This window comes from Helianthus annuus, chromosome 6 (assembly GCF_002127325.2).
Source record: "Helianthus annuus cultivar XRQ/B chromosome 6, HanXRQr2.0-SUNRISE, whole genome shotgun sequence".
Taxonomy (NCBI): domain Eukaryota; kingdom Viridiplantae; phylum Streptophyta; class Magnoliopsida; order Asterales; family Asteraceae; genus Helianthus; species Helianthus annuus.
Window position 1 is genome coordinate 30844918 of NC_035438.2, and position 23806 is coordinate 30868723.

The 23806-nt window shown below is 37.7% G+C and overlaps 1 protein-coding gene across 1 annotated transcript; it reads left to right on the forward strand.

Moving 5' to 3' along the window:
- Window positions 1–22070: 22070 nt before the first annotated feature.
- LOC110944558 lies at window positions 22071–23156 on the forward strand. The gene is made up of 2 exons (XM_022186217.2): window positions 22071–22909; window positions 23012–23156. Exons 1-2 carry the CDS (start codon window positions 22071–22073, stop codon window positions 23154–23156), a joined length of 984 nt encoding a protein of 327 aa, XP_022041909.2.
- Window positions 23157–23806: the final 650 nt, after the last annotated feature.

Sequence of the window (23806 nt, forward strand, 5' to 3'; positions counted from 1 at the left end):
TAACCGACTTCAAACGCTTGTTTTTCATACCAGGGGCTGCCCCAATGGTATTTCATGCATAGGGGGCACTTGTAAGCATATCATATCACCTGTAGACTTCCTTGGCAGGATCCTAGATGATCAAAATGAGTACATAAGGAGCTTCAAGGTTGCAACATTAAGCACATTCATTTGCAAACCTTCACAAGTTTATTTCTGGAGCTCCCCTGATCAGCAATAAGATTCCTTAGGCTTCCTAATCGTGCATAGGACCCTTGTAAGTGTCCTTAACCCTTCCTAAATCAGTTTAGCTTAGTTAATTAGCTAAAAGTCAAACCGTCGTAATTAAGGTTTGACTTCGAGATTACTCATAATTTGTCCAGTCGAATCTCGAATTAAAAATACCTATGAGTGGGTAATTATGTGGGTAATAAACCCTTAAAAAGGTACTCTCTGTTCCCACTCTAACTAGGTGAATTGTCGGGTCAAAGTTAACTTTAAAAAATCAACATAAACCTTATTTTCAAATTAAGGCATAATTAGCAATATAGAAGCCATGCAACCTATTTTATCATTAAAATAACTTGGTAATTAATGTAAGAACATGTCTAAACATGTTCACCCCGACAATTTTCAGTTTAGGCTCGGTTCGGGACCGAAAGTCGCATAGTTTGACTTCTGCTTTGACTTTCAGTTCTGACCCGTTTAAGCATAGTTTAGAAATACCTTGGAACCTTATTAGGACCAGGTTTCATGTAAGTATAACTCTCTGAGATTATACAACTTGGTTCATTAGTTATCTAAATCATGTGCATGTTTCCGTTATATGCTTAAATGTTGACTATTATGCCCTTTTCACCTTAAAATGTGATTTTTGAAAAAGTAAAAGAGTAGAAACCTTCATTACTAATTTATAAACTTGTACCTAAAATTTGACATCAGTTTGAGGTCTAGATTAAGAGTTATGCTCATTAGCGTAATTAGAAAGCTTTTAGTAATTAAATGGCGTAATTAGAATATAGCCTATCTAAACCCAAATTTTTGATACCAAACTTTTTACCCACTGATATAAACTAATATTTTGGGATTTTTGGAGATTTTTAATTATTTTTAGGCCGAGCATAACTTAGAGTTCTAAGCTTAATTCGGTTATTGTCGGTTTTGCCCTTATGGGCTATAAAATGAGTTTTACAAATCCTTTTGATACCAAACCTTTTTCTACTGATCTAATATGATAAATAAATTATTTTGAGCCATCTGGAATAATAAAAATATCAGCTTTCTTTTGAAACCCGGAAATGGCTCCAAATCGCCTTTTTAAGCATTTTTAACATATAGTATGTATTAAAACTATTTTAAACATATAAGGTTTGGTGCCTACTGACATATTCAGTAAATTTTTATATTTTAACAGTAAGCAAAATTTTTAAACTCAGATTTCCAGTTTTGACCTTTTAGGCTTACGTGAAATTACCAAAATGCCCCTACGGTGCATAGTACGGTTATAATTAATAAATTTCACATATATATGATACTCTACTGTTATAACTTATTAAATTAAGTATATTTACTGATTAAATCAGACCTGTAACTCAGATTATTATTTAAACTCTTTTATACCCTTTAAAATGACCAAAATGCCCTTTCGGGGCATAGTTTGAGTTTAAAATCATTTTGGGCATAATAGAAGATATCTTACTGATGTCACAAATATTTAAGGCATATTAACTTAGGAAACTTGTATATGATTCATATGGTTACCTGTTACGCATTATTCGCGTTCGGATCGGCTTATGTAACTAGTTTGCATATATTAGCCGAAACGGGTCAAACCATATCATTTTTGTCTCAAAATCCAGAATGTGTTTAAGTTACCCATATTAAACAAGCATACAAGATTGTCATGTCAAAACCACATTCTAAACCGGTCTTCGCTTAATCATGTGTTTGAACCGTATCTTTCTTTAAAACTAACCGGTCTAAGCTTAGGCTAAATTAAAGACCCGTTAGGAATATAATAGGTTATTATAAACCTTCGTTCCAGAATAGGAGACCCGGTAAAAGCTACGTGCACTTGCTTATTGTGATTATTACTTGCAAAGGTAAATACTTTTAACTTATTTTCCCTTATACGGGCTTGGGGTACGGTATATAAAATACCGCTTGGTTGGGCATTTGACTTTAATCGTTTGGTGGTTAAATATTATCAAGATGACCCATTTAAAAATTTGGTTTTATTTGCTTAACGCCTTTGGGGTTTAATGACCATGTCCCGGATATCCTTGGCATCATTCATAGAATGGCCACGACCTTAGCACACGGGTGTAGGCGTACACCCGTCAGTGCATTTATAATTAATAAGGTATAACAGCCGGTTACGAGAATAACTCGCCACGGGACTATACCATGTGGTGTGTCTATTAATCTTTAACCCAGCATGATCCGGGCAACTGAACGCATAACAAACATGTAATTCTTTTACAAGATTATATACAAATAATTATCCCAAGTTATAAAATCTTTTGTGCCATGTGCATTCAAATCAATTTTTAAACATTTTTAAAATGAGTCAGTTAAATTGTATTTACTAGTGTAAACTGACGTATTTTCCCAAAATGGCTAAGTGCAGGTACTACTCGTAATAGGCTGGCCTATCCTTAGCATCAATAAGAGTCTCGCAAGCTTGGATGCATTAAGTCTGTTGAACTATGTTTTCTTTTCTTCGATCCGCCTGTGGATCTATTTCAACTGTTTTGTGATACTTAATATTACAATTTATTCGGTTGAAATAAATCAATCTTTTGCTTCCGCTGTGCATTTATAATTTGTGTTGTTTGACTATGATGATTTCAACTACGTCACGATACTCCCCACCGGGCCCACCGGTAATACGTGGAAATATCGGGGTGTGACAGGTTGGTATCAGAGCCAACACTGAGTGAATTAAAGACTAGCCTTTTGTGTTTAATCTCAGTTACACGGATTGCACATTCCTCTATCCTCGATTCTAGACAAATAACATAGGACAAATTCTGTTTTGTTTTATTTTTGTCTTTCATTTTATATATTCTTGTTGACATTTTTGTTTATGTTGACAGGTTTAACAATGCCGCCACGATTCAGAAGAGGCAGAGGCAAGGCCCCGGTTACGGGCCATGATCATGAGGTCGGACCTTCCCACCGGCGCACACCATCAATTACCATGAGCACCAGTCCCCAAGATCCTTGGAGGACTTACATTGAATCGGGGAGGCGATCCGTCTCCCTAAGCTCCTCACTATCCTACCTTCATTCCTTTGGGCCACAATCGGAAAATGAGCCCAACAACCCCCAACCTTCATTCATACCTCTTCAGCGATCGAAATCGCACCACTCTTTCGGCGACCCCACTCCTGCTTTTCAGAGTCGGTTCAACCCGGCTAACTACATTCAAGAACCCGTGGGTTTTAACCCATTGGGACCAGAGGACCATTTCTCCGGTGATCACGCCATGGATATGGACGAGGACTCGGACCCCGTCGAGCCTGCAACCAGAACCCCAAACCATCCCATCGAAATCTCTGATGGGTCTTCCTTCATGGATCACCTTACCGTGGTCCTGACAGCTACCAGGCGAGATTCGCCCAGTACGTATGGTATTTTACACCTTCGTACCACTCCTCGCCTCGCCAGCAGCAGCAGCAAGAGGATCCCTCCGAGGATTCTCGATTTGTGGCAGTTACTCCGCCACCACCACCGCCAGTTGAGCAGCCGCCTCCGGAACCACCGAGGCGGAGAAGATCAAACGCACGGATGTCCGTGCAAGGAGGAGTCCGCATCAGCACTCCTCAACCCTCGAGTGGCAGCCACTACCCACCACTCCAAGAAGAAGAACCACAGATGGGGGGACCATCAAATCCCGTCTCGGAGGTAGACTCTGCGCCTGTAGCGCCACCATTGGGTTTTGGTAACCCAATCCCTGCATACGCCGGTTCAACGACGTATAACCCAAATCGCCTTTTTAAGCGTTTTTAACATATAGTATGTATTAAAACTATTTTAAACATATAAGGTTTGGTGCCTATTGATATATTCAGTAAATTTTTATATTTTAACAGTAAGCAAAATTTTTAAACTCGGATTTCCAGTTTTGACCTTTTAGGCTTACGTGACATTACCAAAATGCCCCTACGGTGCATAGTATGGTTATAATTAATAAATTTCACATATATATGATACTCTACTGTTATAACTTATTAAATTAAGTATATTTACTGATTAAATCAGACCTGTAACTCAGATTATTATTTAAACTCTTTTATAACCTTTAAAATGACCAAAATGCCCTTTCGGGGCATAGTTTGAGTTTAAAATCATTTTGGGCATAATAGAAGATATCTTACTGATGTCACAACATATTTAAGGTATATTAACTTAGGAAACTTGTATATGATTCATATGGTTACCTGTTACGCATTATTCGCGTTCGGATCGGCTTATGTAACTAGTTTGCATATATTAGCCGAAACGGGTCAAACCATATCATTTTTGTCTCAAAATCCAGAATGTGTTTAAGTTACCCATATTAAACAAGCATACAAGCTTGTCGGGTCAAAACCACATTCTAAACCGGTCTTCGCTTAATCATGCGTTTGAACCGTATCTTTCTTTAAAAATTACCTGTCACACCCCGATTTCCACGTGTATCACCGGTGGGCCCGGTGGGGGATTACCGTGACGTAGTTGGCAACAATATAGTCAAACCACACAATTATATGAATGCACAGCGGAAGCTTAAGAATAAATATATACTTCAACCTTTGATTGTAATATCAAGTGTATTACAGAAGTCGAATGTATCCACAGGGGATCAAAATAACAATAAAGTAATTGTTCAACAGATATGGCATCAAGCTTGCGAGACTATTCGTGATGTTTTAAAGACTTTTAAAGAGCTTTTCGAGTTCTACAGGAAATCTGAGTTTCCCGAATAGTTTATAAAGTCTAAAATGCTTTATTTATTATTTAAAATCAGTAGCCACTGGAATCGGGTCAAAAGACCTTGTAGAACTTAAGTTTTGGCCGAAAAGGGCATATTCGGTATTTACCGAACCGTAGCCATAACCGCAGGTTATGAGCAAGGTAAAAATAATTAAAAATCTTTAAAAATCCCAAAATATTATTTTATAACAGTGGGTAAAAGTTTTGGTGACGAAATCTTGGTTTAGATAGGCGTTATGCTAATTGCGCCGTTTATTACAAAAGTTTATTTTAATTGCGCTTTTTAGCATAACTCCCATTCTAGACCTCGGATTGACGTGAAACTTTAAGGACATGCTTATAATTTAGTAAGCAAGGTTATGGTCCGTTCACGTGTCCGAAATACTCGTTTTATTTTAAAAAGGGCGTTACGGTCAACTTTTAGGCGATTTAACGGAAATGCGTAAAAGACTCGGACAAACAATGAACCGGTCACAGAGGGTTATACCATCATGTAACCTGGTCCTAAGAGAGTCCTAAGGTATATCTATACCTCACTAAAACGGGTCAGAACTGAAGTCAATGCAAAAGTCAAACTTTTGCGACATTCGGCTCCGAACCGGGTCAATATAGCAAATGGTCGATTCAAACGAGTTTGGACAAGTTTATATACTTAATATCATGTTTTATAAGTGTCAAAACAGGTTTCATATCATCTGCATTACAAATTATACAAGATTCGCAAAAACGGCTTTCTGTTGACTTTTTAAGTATGCGTTTGACTCGACATTTGAACTAGTTAGAGTGGTGATCATGGGGAACCCTTTCAGAGGTTTATTACCCATATAAACACCAACACATAACTACTTTTGATTCGACAATTTACTGGACCATTGGTGATTTATCGCAAAGTCAATCGTTAGTTACGACGGATTGACTTTTGGCTAAAACTATGGAAAAACTAAACCACAAAAGGGTTAGGCAACTTACAGAAGCTTATGCACGACTTAGGAAGTTAGAAGAACAGCTTGAGAGCTCTAGGAATGATCAGGAGATGTGTTTTGAGTTGTGATTCATTTGTGAACTTAACATGGCCTTTTATAGTAAAGTTTTCACCACAACTTTTGACACACAAGTCCCCCAACTAACCACAACCTTCCAACATGTGTTCCTAATGCTTAGGGGTTGTTTAGGGGTCAATTGGAAGGGTTTAAATGCATCTCATGGCGTTTAGAAGGCTGAACAGCCAATTTAAGCATGTTTCTGCATCTGGGCGCCTGACGCGGCCCGCGTGAAAGTTTTATGCCTCTTGTACGCGGGTCGCCTGAGTTCTCATAACAGAACGCGTAATTGCAGAAGGCTCGCGGCCCGCGTTAACTTATGCGCAATCTTTACGCGGCCCGCGTTAGATTTATTTTTCAAGATTTTTGAATCTTTTATAATCATGACTAAATCTTGGTAATAAATAACAAAATCTTTAGTAATTAATAATGAAATCTTTAGTAATAATTAACTTGACCTTTCGGGTTTTGAAGGGGTAATTTTGCGATTTGGCCCTCGATTATTTACAACTAAGGACCTTGTGTTATTTACCCGCATTGTTAAGTCCCCGGTTAGTTTGTTAATTATTTGGAAAGCCTTAACTTTCATTGTTGACGCTTTTAACCCCTCTCGTACGAATTTGATCATAACTTTCTCGTTTTAAAACGAAACTTCGCGGAATTTATACAGTACATTCTAGTGAGCGTATTTAACTGTTACCAAGCCTCGGGTACGTCAAAGGGTCACTCAGAGGTGTAATTAAACATGTTGACACAATTAACCCCTGCAGCTTGTAATCTCTCACTTTCTTCCGCGTTTCGCTTCCGTACGATCCATGATTTATTCGTTCGAAGGTACGAGCATCGTTTAGGGTTACTATACCGTATATTTACCCTTCGTTGACATTTATAACCCTCGAATTTACATACTTTCAAGGTTTGTCAATTTTAGTCCTTTATTTAATATTTAATGCCACGTGTAAACTAATGACACGTGTTAACACATTATTGGACCCAAAATTTCGAGGTGTTACATCCTCACCCACTTAAAATAAATCTCGACCCGAGATTTACTCAAACAAATAAGGGTATTTTTCTTTCATCGTGGCTTTAACCTCCCACGTGAATTCGGGACCTCTCCGGGCATCCCATTTAACCTTTTACTATCGGTACATGCTTTCTTCGAAGCTTTTTCATCTGTCGGTCTTCAATCGACAAGGCTTCTATACAAATTTCAAGCTCTCATCTATATGCACATCTGTGTGAGGGATCACCAATGAATCATTAGCGAAGCACTTCTTTAGATTGCAGATGTGGAACGTATTGTGAATTCCATTGAGCTCTTCTGGTAAGTTCAACTTGTAGGCAACTGACCCAACACGTTCAATGACCTCAAAAGGTCCTATGTATCTCTGACTCAGTTTGCCCTTCTTGCCGAAACGCATCACCCCCTTCCAGGGTGATACTTTAAGCAATACCTTTTCACCTACTTCGAAGTGAAAATCCTTACGCTTCGGATCAGCGTAGCTTTTCTGCCTATCTCGGGCAGCTTTGAGACGCTCTCGAATCTGGACAATCTTGTCCGTTGTTTCGAAAACTATCTCCGGTCCTGATAATTGGACCTCTCCTACTTCCGCCTAACAAACAGGCGATCTACACTTCTACCGTATAATGCCTCGAAAGGCGCAGCCTTTATGCTGGTAGGTAGCTATTGTTGTAGGAGAATTCAATTAGGGGTAGGTTCTTATCCCAGTTACCACCTAAATCTATAGCACACGCGCGTAGCATGTTCTCCTAACGTTTGAATAGTACGCTCACTCTGACCGTCTGTCTGAGGATGGTAAGCCGTACTAAAATTCAAACGTGTGCCCAAAGACTTGTTGGAAACTCTTCCAGAAATGCGACGTGTTTCTAGTGTCCCGATCAAAGATAATGGACACAGGTATGCCATGCAAGGCTACAATCTTATCAACGTATAACTGGGCTAACATGTCGGAGCTATAAGTCTCCTTGATGGGTAAGAAATGAGCTGACTTAGTCAGTCTATCGACTATAACCCATATCGTGTCATTTCCTTTCCTCGTTTTGGGTAACTTGGTATTAAAATCCATTGTTACACATTCCCACTTCCATTCAGGAAGTTCAGGCTGTTGTAGCATGTCAGACGGCTTTTGATGCTCAGCTTTGACTTGCGCACAAGTCAAGCGTTTGGCTACATAAGCGGCTACAGACTTTTTCAAGCCTATCTACCAATAATTTGCCTTTAGATCCTGGGCATCTTATGGCAATTCTTAGTTGTTGCTTAATTAGGGTTGCGGTCGCTATTATATAAGCAATACGAACCGTCTTTCTTATTTAATAACATAAAACTTTCAGGGTATTGAGTCAAGCTATATGAGCCTATTTACTTAATCAAGGTTTCGGCTGTCTTATGGAGTTTTCACAATACTCCAGCCCACAGAGGGATGTTAATATTAATTCTACCTGCCTCCCAGGAGGTAAGCAGGGAAAACTTATGAGAAGATAATCAAGATACAGGGAGACTACAGAGATATTCCATATCTCAGGCTCCAGTTCATTCATTATTGTTTGTGCCAAACAAGTGACACACATAAGTCCACGAATTCCTAATTTGGGAACATTTACTTGGACAATTCCATTCTGGATATCTTCTTTGAATACTACTAGTCGATTTTAGTACAATATGACCATTGGGGTATCTCAGGGGTTCCATGTATTAAACCTCCATACTGATCAGGCATGGAAGTAATCTATGGGATACACTAGAATACGCCAAATCCTCATATGGCATTTTTTTATCAAACATAGTTTGGCATTCGCAGGCGATTGAAAAACAATGAAAGAAGAAAATAATTAAAATAACATAGGTTGTTGTACTCTATGCGAAGAAAGAGTACTTTTAGATTTTTCAGAAGGATTTCTTGCCGATACGAATAGAATTGGTTACTAAGGTTCTCTTGGTAAATTATACCTTGCGGATAATATGAAAGTTTGTTAAGCTTATGGTTTATGATTGGTAACGGATGATGAACATACTTGATGACATCGTAAACTGCCTTTTGGCGTTCATTAGGTGAGTTCAGGCAATTCTTCCTTTAGCCCTTTTCCAGGCTTAGCTGCACCCTCTTGGGCAGCTTTATAGTATCTATTTCTAATACGGCCTTACTTACCACAGCCGTGAAAAACTATATTCTTCAGGTCCCTACATTCCGGGGAAATGATGACCTGTTCCTTAGCAGATGTCATACTGCCTGGGTTTTGGTTCTATTCGACACTGCCCCTAATGCCTTTGCTAGCAATTCTTACATACAGGCTCTTACTGAACTTTCGTTGCTTTTTATTAAGCCTGCATTCGCTCTCTTTCTTAGATTTATGGGAGTTATCTTCCTCCTTTGGTTCGTCCTTCATACACGGAGTGTGAACCAAACTCTTCTCACGAGCAATTGAACATGGTTTTGAATGAAATTCAGAGCGAGGAGCATTCGGCCCACGGATTGTTTCATGAACTTTCTATGGTTCTTCCCACTGCTGCGTCAACCACAGTCAGGAGATTAACTCCATTAATATTGAGGTTTACGCTTGTAGTTTTATTAACTTTTGTCGCATTTAATAGTATCGCGACTGTCGTCTACCTCATCCGAATTTTCCATACTCGAAACTTGGTACCAATCACCAGGGTTTAACAATTATTAGTCATCATTCTGATGACCTGACTTAGATTAGCCACGGCATTCTTGAACCGTATGGGCTATTCTGTTCTGGAAATTCTTAGTGAATATTGTTTGAATGCACATCTATTACATTTAGCTTAGGTCACGAAGGACTATTAATAGCACTCAAGGTTTGGAGCGTGTCCAATACCTGCTTGACAGGGGACCCTAACATCACAACTGTCTTTGCCATAAGGACGATCATAAATAGCTCAAAGGCTATCCTTACATGGCCTTGGCTATATATATGTATATACATAAATGGCACAGAAACCTGTCGCGAGGGACGTAGAAGGATATGGCAACAAGCCCAGTCTTGAAGGATATAAGTAAACATATGGCACGAAGGCCTTGTCGTAATGACATTTAGATGTGGCACAAATGGCCTTGTCTCTAGGACGTCTATAGGATATGGCACTAACACCTGTCACCAGTGATGTTAACATGTAATATGTTAACTTGTCACGAACGACGTATTAAAGCACGGAGGCTAGTCATAGGTGACTTGTAGTATAAATTGTGGGTTTGTCACAAGGACATCAATTCATAGGTTGTAATCTTCTTAGATCAGGAGTCTTAAGGCTTGAACATAGTTCTTCACCTTTGGACAGGGAGTCATAGACTACAACTGTCATCGTCTTGACAGGCGATTTTCTTGACAGAAAGACAGACCAATTAACATCACTCGTGGATGTCTATCTATAATTATCGTATCTACCGATATTAGTCATGATCACATCGAACGCATGGACTATTAGGTTTAGGTATAATCACACCATTTTGAACATGAGATCATAAAGATCACTACTATCTTTGTCATACCGACACTAGAATAAAGTATAGCCCGTATGCATTTCATCTCGGGGGATGTTAATATTATGATCATCATACCGATGATACTAGTCAGGATTACAATGATAGTATAGACTATAGGATTCGAGTGTAGCTCACCCCCTTGGGCAAAGAATCACAAAAGATTACGATTGCCTTGTTTCAATTGGATAATATAATACGGCCCTTTAGGCAAAACATCATTAAGGATGTTACAATTTTTAATCATCGTATTGATGATTTTTGCCGGGATGGCATTGATCATATAAACTATTAGGCTTGAGCATAGCTCACTACCTTGGGTAGAGAACCGTAAAGGTCACAAGGTTTTTGTCACACATGGACGATATGATATGGCCCATAGGCTAAACATCACTAATGGATGTTTATAATAGGTTTATCCTATTAGATGATTTAGGTCATGATTGCGTTAATCATATTGACTATTTTTTGGCTTGAGCATAGCTCACCACCTCAGACAGGGAATCATAAAGATAACAATGTCAATGTCACAAATGGACAATGTATTATAGCCCGTAGGCAAAACATCACTAAGGATGTTTAAATAATATTATCATCGTATCAGATGATACTAGTTATGATCACATTGATCATATAGACTATTATGTTTGGACATAGTCCAATATTTTAGACAGGAGGTCAAAGACCATCACTGTCGTTGTCTTATCGGATAACAAGTTTAGCTTACAGGCATTTCATCACTAACGGATGTTTATAATATGATCATCTCATAGGATGATATAAGCCATGATTTCTACATCACAAGGCTAGATAAGGGAATTAGAAGAATCCAATATAAGGATGACTGTCGTGATCTCCCCGAATCACATTTGTCAAGAGCGCTAACACGTCCTTAGGGGTTAACAAGGATCTGAATCCCTTGAGAAGGTCTCACCATCTTGGCCGCGTAGGCTAGGTTTCACCTTTAAGATTCTTTTTAAACTGCATACTGGCAGAGAAAGAAGGATATTTATTTTATTTAGGATTTTTATCATAAATCCTAATTTAAAAGTTAATACTAGCACAAATGGCCTAGTCGCGTAGACAAGTTTAATTTATAAGCCATGATCCCAAAGAATCGCGGCAGTAGGGTTTGAATCAAAGTTCATCACCTTTTCCTAACAGGGAGCTATAGGCTACCACTGTCTTTAGTCTCAGAGGACATCAATTATAGCCCGTAGGCGCTTCCCTTCTAAGGAATGTTTATTACGGAATTGCCCCTTAGAGAAATTTATTAACCATGGTAAGCAGAGACCATAACTGGTTAATTTATTAATCATATTTAGTTAGGATTTCTATTATAATTTATCCTAATTATAAAACATTAACAGTTTTATTTGTGGCACCAAATGGCCTGGTCACATGGACATTTATAAATCATAAGCCATGATTTCAGAGAATCAAGGCCTTTAAAATATATTAACACAACAGGCTTAGTCACAAGGACATATATAAATTTTATGCTATGATTTCAGAGAATCAGAGCATTTGAGGGTTGAACCTAGTTCATTACCTTTTTCTGACAGGGAGTCATAGACTACCACTGCCTTTTGTCTTATATGACAATTAGTATGGCCTGTAGGCACTACATCACTATTAGATGTTTAATAAGTTTGGCCCGTAGGCACTACATCACTAATGGATGCTTAATAAGTTTGGCCCGTAGGCACTACATCACTAATGGATGTTTTAATAATGATCATCTTTATTGACGATTTAACCCATGATTTATAAATCACTAATTTGGGTTTTGGAATCCATAGAAGGATTCTTATATAAGAATGACGCGTGCGATTTTAACGAATCACACCTGCCATGAATGTTAACATGATCACAGAGGTTAACTGGAATTCTGAATCTTTAATCAGGTCTTACCATCTTGGCCGGGTCTAAAAAGACACCTGGCTAGGTTTCACTCTGAAGATTCTTAGTTAATGATTTGAATCCTTTTTAACAGGTCTTACCATCTTGGCCGGGTCTAAAAAAGACACCTGGCTAGGTTTCACTCTTAAGATTCTTTTTAATGTTTATCGCAGAGCAATTTCTGAATTGAGGTGTTAAATATGGATCTGAATCTAATTATGGAACTACCATCTTGGCCCGATCTTAAAATGACACGTGGCTAGGTCTTGTCCTTTTTAGATTTTTGCCATTTTATTATAATGGTAGATCTTGCAAAAGAACTGTTATTTTCCGTTTATTTAATATTTGTTATTTAGAATGAAAGTCTAAACTTAATCATTCCATCATATAAAAGTAAAAGGATAAAGTTGCCCTAAGCGGGACTTGAAAGGAATAACGTTGGCCTCGTAAGGACCGAAAGATAATTATGTCCTTATAAGGATTAATAAGGAAACGATCTTCAGTAAAAGGAGTTTCTTCTTTATCTTATTTCTGAATGCTTTCTCCTTGGATGTCCGTTTCATTTTAGCCGCGGTACGAAGCTCAGCATCTCGGGGCCCTGGGTGTGGGGAACTCCTATTACGGCTTCTTCGCTTGGCGACGTATCCAATATATAAAAATAATTGGAAGCAATAAATTTCAGATTAGAATTCGGGAGTATTCCTATGTTAAGTCTAGACTCAAGTATGTGCAATTGTGTCACTGAGATTAAACACATTAGGATAGTGTTTAATTCACTTAATGTTGGCTCTGATACCAACCTGTCACACCCCGATTTCCACGTGTATCACCGGTTGGCCCGGTGGGGGATTACCGTGACGTAGTTGGCAACAATATAGTCAAACCACACAATTATATGAATGCACAGCGGAAGCTTAAGAATAAATATATACTTCAACCTTTGATTGTAATATCAAGTGTATTACAGAAGTCGAATGTATCCACAGGGGATCAAAATAACAATAAAGTAATTGTTCAACAGATATGGCATCAAGCTTGCGAGACTATTCGTGATGCTAGGGAGCTATTACCAGCCAATTTCGTATAGTACCTGCACTTAATCTTTTTGGGGAAAATACGTCAGTTTACACTGGTAAATACGTTCAACTGACACATTTTGAAAATGTTTATTAAAATTGATTTGAATGCACATGGCACAAACTCTTTTATAACTTGGGAAAATTATTTAAAATTATAATCTTGTGAACGAATTACATGTTCCTTTTATGCGTTCAGTAGCCCGGATCCTGTCCGGGTTAAAGATCAATAGACACACCACATTTGCGTAAAACCGTGGTGGGTAAACCAACGGCTACGTCTTTTAATAATATCGACATAATATACCGGGTGTACGCCTACACCGGGATGTCGAGGTCGTGGCCATTACTTCGAATGATGCCAAGGATATCCGGGACATGGTCATTAACCCCCCAAAGGCTTTTAAGTAACAAGACTGTTTAAATGAGCCGATCAAACTATTCAATTAACCACCTAAACGATGGAATTATTTGATGCTCAATCAAGCGGTATTTTAAATACCGTAACCCAAGCCCGTATAAGGGAAAATAAGTTAAAAGTATTTACCTTTGCAATGTATATTCCTTAATCAATTAAATCACCGATATCTTTTACTGGGGCTCCTTATTCTGGAACGAAGGTTTTAAAATAACCTATTAGAATCCTAACGGGTCTTTATATTAGCCGTAGCCTAGACCGGTTAGTTTCGAGGGATCGATACGGTTTAATCGCGTGCAAGGCGAAAACCAAGAATGGAGCGTGATTCTGACCCAACAAGTTCGGAGACTTGTTTTATATGGGTTTAATATTCACACTCTGGATTTTGGAGTCAAAATAATATGGTTTGACCCATATCGGCTAATTTACGTAAACTAGTTACATAAGCCGAACCGTGCGCGCAATAGGCGTAACGGGTAACCGTGAGAGTCCTACGCTTGTTTCTTAAGTTAATATGCCTTAAAGAGATTGTGGTATCAGTATGATACCTTCCGTGATGCCCGTAACGAGTTTAAGTGAATATATCGCCCCGTAGGGGTTTTTCGGTCATTTTAAAGACTTTTAAAGAGCTTTTCGAGTTCTACAGGAAATCTGAGTTTCCCGAATAGTTTATAAAGTCTAAAATGCTTTATTTATTATTTAAAATCAGTAGCCACTGGAATCGGGTCAAAAGACCTTGTAGAACTCAAGTTTTGGCCGAAAAGGGCATATTCGGTATTTACCGAACTGTAGCCATAACCGCAGGTTATGAGCAAGGTAAAAATAATTAAAAATCTTTAAAAATCCCAAAATATTATTTTATAACAGTGGGTAAAAGTTTTGGTGACGAAATCTTGGTTTAGATAGGCGTTATGCTAATTGCGCCGTTTATTACAAAAGTTTATTTTAATTGCGCTTTTTAGCATAACTCCCATTCTAGACCTCGGATTGACGTGAAACTTTAAGGACATGCTTATAATTTAGTAAGCAAGGTTATGGTCCGTTCACGTGTCCGAAATACTCGTTTTATTTTAAAAAGGGCATTACGGTCAACTTTTAGGCGATTTAACGGAAATGCGTAAAAGACTCGGACAAACAATGAACCGGTCACAGAGGGTTATACCATCATGTAACCTGGTCCTAAGAGAGTCCTAAGGTATATCTATACCTCACTAAAACGGGTCAGAACTGAAGTCAATGCAAAAGTCAAACTTTTGCGACATTCGGCTCCGAACCGGGTCAATATAGCAAATGGTCGATTCAAACGAGTTTGGACAAGTTTATATACTTAATATCATGTTTTATAAGTGTCAAAACAGGTTTCATATCATCTGCATTACAAATTATACAAGATTCGCAAAAACGGCTTTCTGTTGACTTTTTAAGTATGCGTTTGACTCGACATTTGAACTAGTTAGAGTGGTGATCATGGGGAACCCTTTCAGAGGTTTATTACCCATATAAACACCAACACATAACTACTTTTGATTCGACAATTTACTGGACCATTGGTGATTTATCGCAAAGTCAATCGTTAGTTACGACGGATTGACTTTTGGCTAAAACTATGGAAAAACTAAACCACAAAAGGGTTAGGCAACTTACAGAAGCTTATGCACGACTTAGGAAGTTAGAAGAACAGCTTGAGAGCTCTAGGAATGATCAGGAGATGTGTTTTGAGTTGTGATTCATTTGTGAACTTAACATGGCCTTTTATAGTAAAGTTTTCACCACAACTTTTGACACACAAGTCCCCCAACTAACCACAACCTTCCAACATGTGTTCCTAATGCTTAGGGGTTGTTTAGGGGCCAATTGGAAGGATTTAAATGCATCTCATGGCGTTTAGAAGGCTGAACAGCCAATTTAAGCATGTTTCTGCATCTGGGCGCCTGACGCGGCCCGCGTGAAAGTTTTATGCCTCTTGTACGCGGGTCGCCTGAGTTCTCATAACAGAACGCGTAATTGCAGAAGGCTCGCGGCCCGCGTTAACTTATGCGCAATATTTACGCGGCCCGCGTTAGATTTATTTTTCAAGATTTTTGAATCTTTTATAATCATGACTAAATCTTGGTAATAAATAACAAAATCTTTAGTAATTAATAATGAAATCTTTAGTAATAATTAACTTGACCTTTCGGGTTTTGAAGGGGTAATTTTGCGATTTGGCCCTCGATTATTTACAACTAAGGACCTTGTGTTATTTACCCGCATTGTTAAGTCCCCGGTTAGTTTGTTAATTATTTGGAAAGCCTTAACTTTCATTGTTGACGCTTTTAACCCCTCTCGTACGAATTTGATCATAACTTTCTCGTTTTAAAACGAAACTTCGCGGAATTTATACAGTACATTCTAGTGAGCGTATTTAACTGTTACCAAGCCTCGGTTACGTCAAAGGGTCACTCAGAGGTGTAATTAAACATGTTGACACAATTAACCCCTGCAGCTTGTAATCTCTCACTTTCTTCCGCGTTTCGCTTCCGTACGATCCATGATTTATTCGTTCGAAGGTACGAGCATCGTTTAGGGTTACTATACCGTATATTTACCCTTCGTTGACATTTATAACCCTCGAATTTACATACTTTCAAGGTTTGTCAATTTTAGTCCTTTATTTAATATTTAATGCCACGTGTAAACTCATGACACGTGTTAACACATTATTGACCCAAAATTTCGAGGTGTTACATTACCGGTCTAAGCTTAGGCTAAATTAAAGACCCGTTAGGAATCTAATAGGTTATTATAAACCTTCGTTCCAGAATAGGAGACCCGGTAAAAGCTACGTGCACTTGCTTATTGTGATTATTACTTGCAAAGGTAAATACTTTTAACTTATTTTCCCTTATACGGGCTTGGGGTACGGTATATAAAATACCGCTTGGTCGGGCATTTGACTTTAATCGTTTGGTGGTTAAATATTATCAAGATGACCCGTTTAAAATATTGGTTTTGTTTGCTTAACGCCTTTGGGGGTTTAATGACCATGTCCCGGATATCCTTGGCATCATTCATAGAATGGCCACGACCTTAGCACACGGGTGTAGGCGTACACCTGTCAGTGCATTTATAATTAATAAGGTATAACCGCTGGTTACGAGAATAACTCACCGCGGGACTATACCATGTGGTGTGTCTATTAATCTTTAACCCGGCATGATCCGGGCAACTGAACGCATAACAAACATGTAATTCTTTTACAAGATTATATACAAATAATTATCCCAAGTTATAAAATCTTTTGTGCCATGTGCATTCAAATCAATTTTTAAACATTTTCAAAATGAGTCAGTTAAATTGTATTTACCAGTGTAAACTGACGTATTTTCCCAAAAAGGCTAAGTGCAGGTACTACTCGTAATAGGCTGGCCTCTCCTTAGCATCAATAAGAGTCTCGCAAGCTTGGATGCATTAAGTCTGTTGAACTATGTTTTCTTTTCTTCGATCCGCCTGTGGATCTATTTCAACTGTTTTGTGATACTTAATATTACAATTTATTCGGTTAAAATAAATCTATCTTTTGCTTCCGCTGTGCATTTATAATTTGTTTTGTTTGACTATGATGATATCAACTACGTCACGATACTCCCCACCGGGCCCACCGGTAATACGTGGAAATATCGGGGTGTGACAACTTAAGTTTAAACTTAGACCGGTTAGTTTTAAAGGAAGATATACGGTTCAAAACGCAAGATTAAGCGAAGACCGGATTAGAATGTGGTTTAGACCCGACAAGTTTGAAGACTTGTATAATATGGGTAAACTAAACACATTCTGGATTTTGAGGTAAAAATGATAAGGTTTGACCCGTTTCGGTCAATTTATGCAAACTAGTTACATAAACCGTACCGAATGCGAAAAATGCATAACGGGTAACCAAAAGAGTCATCTATAGGTTTCACAATTTAATATGCCTTAAATATGTTGTGATATCAGTAGGATACCTTCCATTATGCCCAAAACGAATTTAAAATCAATTTATGCCCCGTAGGGGTATTTTGGTCATTTTAAAGCTTATAAAAGGGATTAAATAATAATCTGAGGTTCTGGTCTAATTTGATCAATAAAAATATTTATTTTTGTAAGTCATAACAGTAGGGTATTGCATATATGTGAAATTTATCATTTTTAACCAAACTATGCACCATAGGGGCATTTTGGTCATTTCACATAAGGTTTAAAGGTCAAAACTGAAAATCTGAGTTCAAAACTTTTGCTTACTGTTAGAGTGTAAAAATTTACTTAAAACATCAGTAGGTATTAAGTCTTATATGTCAAAAATAGTTTTAACTCATACTATGCGTTTAAAATGCGTAAAAAGTCGATTTTAAGTGATTTTCAGGTTATATAAGAAAATCTGAGATTTTTATCAGTCCAAAATGCTTAAAATATTTTATATATCATATAAAATCAGTAGCAAAAGGTTTGGTATTAAAAAGTTATGTAAAACTCATTTTATTAGCAAAAAGGGTATAACCGTCAATTACCGAGTCAAAGCAAGAACCCTATGTTATGATAAGTTTAAAAATAATTAAAAATCTTCAAAATCCCAAAATATTATACTACATCAGTGGGAAAAAAGTTTGGTGTCGAAATTTGGGTTTAAATAGCTAGATATGCCGTTTAATTAATAAAAAGCTTTCAAATTACGATATTGAGCATAACTCCTAATTTAAACCTCAAACTGATGTCAAATTTTTAGGACAAGTTTATAATTCAGTAATAAAGGTTTTTGTTCTCTCGCATTTTCAAAAATCTCGTTTTTACATTAAAAGGGCATAATGGTCAATTTTAGGCATTTAACGGAAACATGCAACGAACTAGGATTACAAAGGAACCACATTGTATAAACTTAGAGGGTTATACTAACATGTAACATTGTCCTAATGGAACCCTAAGGCATTTCTAAAACAATCTGAATCGGGTCAGAACTGAAAGTCAAAGCAAAAGTCTTCTTTTGCGACTTTCGGTTCCGAACCGAGCCTAAACTTAGAATTGTCGGGTTGAACATGCTTAGACATGTTCTTACATTATTTACCAAGTTATTTTAGTGTTAAAACAGGTTCCATAACTTCTACATTGCTAATTATGAATTTATTTGCAAAAATAGCTTCTGTTGATTTTTTAATATTAAGTTTGACCCGACAATTGACCAAGTTAGAGTGATAATCAGGGGGTGCCCTTTTAAGGACTTATTACCCACATAATTACCAACTCATAGCCACTTTCAATTCGAAAAATGATTGGACCATTAGTGATTAATCACTAAGTCAAAGTTTAATTACGACGGCTTTGACTTTTGGTCATTAGACTAATAAAACATGAACTAGAGAGGCTAAGAACACTCACAATGGTCCTTAGCACGAATTAGGAGCTTGAGAAAACTAGCTTGAAGTCCAGAGAGCTCCAGAGAAAGAGTTAGAATAATTTTGGTGAATGAGCAATTGAACTATCAAATAAGAGGGCTTATATAGGAGTTTTAAACTCATAAGATCATTCCACCAAGGTCTACAACTGATCCCTAATGAATTCCAGGTGTCCCTATGCATGAAAATCTGTTGGCTAAGCTCCTGGATTCGAAAACCTCCATGCAAAGGCGGTGCAACCTGCTGTTACAGGCATCTGCAATCTTTTTCTGCGTTTGGGCGTTTTACGCGGCCCGCGTAATGTTTGGCCGAGGGTCTATGCGGCCCGCCTGAGGGTCAGATCCGGTCACCAAGTTTCAGAAATTGCAATATCAGTCCCTAGTTCCTCTAAACTAGTTTTAACTATCGTTTATTGCACTTTTAACCCCCAAATTTGACTTTTAAGGGTCTTGAATCATTAAACATTTAACCATAGGCCTTTGGTTAGTTACGAGGTCACCCGAACGGTCTTGAAATGCAATATTAACGCATTTGGCCCTTATCACTTGTAATTACCGTTTTATTTATTTATGTGCATCGAAACTCCATGAATTTAATATCCGTTATTCTTGGGATCAAAATAAATTATCACAATGTTTTTGGATTCGTTAAAAGGTCACTGAGAGGTTACTTTAACATGTTAACACTTTTAACCCCTATGCTTCACAAGATCCTTATTTTGAGCACAAACGACTTTTCAAGTTCGATAAATTATTCTTTAAAGAATACGAACGTCGTGTGGGGTCAATCAGAGGCACAAGAATGGCATGTTGACACTTTGGATCTCTTTATTCACATATTTACATTGTTTGGCAACTTTAGTCCCTCGAAAATAATTTTTATACGTTTAAAGCTCATGATACGTGTCTTTATTATATTGGTCGTGTTTTTACGAGGTGTACAACAAAAAAAGCCCATATTTGCGCCTAAGCTACCACCAGGCGCTATAGGCTCGCCTCACTACGCCCGAGCGCCTAGGCGCGCGCCTGACGCGCTTTTAACAACATAGGGTGGAGGTAGTATAATTTCAAAAAAAAAAGAAAAAAAGAAAAAAAAACTTTGTGTTTCTCTCTTTTGTGTTTGACCTGTTCAAGTATGATTGTTAGATTCTAGAATAGTTGTGGCTTTGCACACAGAGAAGCCAAATTTCTGTTTGTGGGCAGTGGGTTATCTCTTTATATGAACTGTTGTAGTTACCCACAGATTAGTAGTGGGTAATGCTTGAACATAGGTGAGCAAGTACTCCATATGTGTGCATCTTTAAAATAGGTTGCAACTTCTTTATTTCTTATCAACCCTTCTTAAATATATCATTTAAGGACCTTAATATCTGTTCTGAAAGTTTGGAGCCTAAGTTTCATTTAGATTTTTCATTTTGCACGCGAGACATATTTTGAAAGTTTGGAACTGTTGCATTAGACTTTTAACATATAGATTGAGGTTCGTTTGTTTGTGGTTTATTCAATTCTATTTATGTGTGTCATTAAGCTATAGTTAATACTACCATGGATCTAAGCAACCCGAACAACACAAACAACCCGCCACAAACCCCGTGGACGACACTCGTTGATCTGATGTGGGCGAATCCACAATGTTCTTTTACAAGCTACAATCAAGTTCCTAATGCATTCAACCAACTCCCTCAAACCTCAACTCCTAACGCATTCACGCAACTCTCTCAAACCCCAAATCCTAACACGTTCACGCAACTCCCTCAAACCCCGCAACCTACTAGTTTATTTCAACTTCAACAAATCCAATTTCAACAACAATATCAGCAACAACTTAAAACGCTCCAACAAAGCCAAAGTCGGCCTATTCATACGAAAGTCCAATCGCAACCGACACCCGATACCCCTTCGTTAGACTTAAGACGCTCCAACAAAGCCAAAGTCGGCCGATCGTGAAGACTTTAAGCTAATGGCGACAAACATCGACTCGCTCCCGGAAAAAGATAAAGAATTGTTGCAAAAAATGAAGGCGAAAATTGCTCAAAAATGGGGTCTTTAAATTATGTCGTTATCATTCTTTATATTTTCTAGTTTTCGTCTTTAAGTTATGTCGCAATCGTTTTTTTATATTTTCTAGTTTTAACGAAATTGATTCAGTTTTATATTTTATGGATTAAATTACTTTTTTTTTCAATTTTTGGACAACTTTGTTATACATCTCTCATGTAATTTGGACTAAATCGGTTATATTATTTGTACCTACAGTAGCAAAGAAAAAGAAGAAACAGGTTATCCCACCACCATGGCGTCACCAACTTCTTCCGACGAGATCAGCGAATTTTTTTTGAACGTGGTGATGGAAACGACACAAATAATTATAGAGGAGGAAGAAACCTCGTCCAAACGGAGAAAACGACAACAATGTTTAAATAGGGATCGTGAAGGTATTTTTTTCATGCATTATATTTTTTGAAGTTCCGTTTATGTCTTAGTGTAATTTATATTTTTGTAAAATATGTAGGTGCCCACGATAGGTTGATGGCCGATTACTTTGCCGAAAACCCGGTATACACGGATGAAATATTTAGGCGTCGTTTCCGAATGAGCCGTCGTCTTTTCTTACGTATAGCCAACGATTTGGCTAATTATGACCCATTTTTCACATTAAGAAGGGATGCTACAGGTAAAAGGGGGTTTACCACTTTACAAAAGTGTACGTCGGCAATTCGCCAATTGGCTTACGGTACAAGTAGCGACATGTGGGATAAATATATGAAGATGTCTGATAGAACTTCACGAGAGAGTTTATATCAATTTTGCAAAGGGGTGGTCAAGTTATACAGCAGGAAGTACTTACGAAGGCCAACAAAGAATGATAGCATAAAGTTGTACCAGGCACATGAAAGTAAACATGGTTTTCCTGGAATGCTTGGTAGCATAGATTGTATGCATTGGCCTTGGTGTAATTGCTCTAATGCATGGCGAGGTCAATTTACTCGTGGTGATCATGGTCATCCCACATTAATTCTAGAAGTCGTGGCATCAAATGATCTTTGGGTTTGGCATGCTTTCTTTGGTGTTCCTGGTTCGAATAACGACATTAACGTTCTTGGTCAGTCAGATGTTTTCAATGATATTATTAATGGTACGGGGCCTGATTCTAGGTTTTCGGTTTCAGGAGTAGAATACAAGCACGGGTATTATCTAGCTGATGGAATATACCCAACATACACATCGATTGTTAAAACTATACCGTATCCGGAAGATGAAAAAAGAAAAAAAATTGCAAAATGTCAAGAATCTGCTAGGAAAGATGTTGAGCATCTATTTGGGATTCTACAACAAAAATGGCACATAGTTGCAAACCCAGCACGAGCACTTGAACTCAAAACATTGAGATATTGTATGTATGCTTGTATCTTGCTGCATAACATGATTATCGAAGACGAAGGTAACGCCATATGTGAATATGATCCTAACGACATTCATGCGAATGTTGTACCAATTGATGAAGGGCAACAAGAATCTAACATGTGGGAGTTATACAACGAGACTACGCATAACCATCTTCGTTCGGATTTGATTAAACATGTTTGGCAATTTGGTCGGGTTAACAACAACGAGTAGTTTTTTTCTTAATTTATAATATGTAGTTAAAATTTGGATGTTATTTTTTTATTAATTTGAATGTTATGTAGTTTAAATCAGAACTGTGTGTTGGTGACAAACCTTGTAGAAGAGATTAAAGTGATGGGTTATTTGTGGATGAGAAGCAGGTCAAAGGGTGAGGCAATAACTTGGGAAAATTGGCTTGAGTTTGAGTTAACAAGTTCGGGGATTTAAGATGTATTTTTTTTTCTCTTCTGTTGTATCGTGATGTGCTGGTTAACATGTCTGTTAGCCTATGCCCACCATAGATTCTTGCACTATTAATCTTTTACTAGTAAAAAATAAAGAGCAAGGGCTTCTCTTGTATGTGTAAAACACACGTAATATTCTCTAGTAGACTAGGCAAATATGGAACCAACAGTGGATGAAAAAGGATTGGAGCACTAAGAGTTGTACCAAGTGGAGTGAAATGTATACTAACAATCATCAGTTTGTGTATAGGGCAATAGATATTTTCTAGTCTAAGAAATTACTCTTGAATTATCCATTTGTTTAATTGCCTTGCAAATCATATTTTTCTTATTAATTTGAATGTTATGTAGTTTATTACTAAAATTTATTTGATGTTTATTTAAAACAAATAAAATATATTTCACAAAAAAAAGGGTGGATGGTGGTTTGGTTCATGACCACACCCTTAAGATAGTGATTTTGAATGGTGGATGAGAGAGCGCTGACATAAAGGGTCATGATGGTCATGAGAATCATGACCACACCCTATTTCCTTATACTCCTAAAAAAGGGTCGCACACTTATTTCTTTGTATAGCATACACTGTGCGATGCATGCTAGGCCAACCAAGAAAGAACTGGGGTTGGATTGTT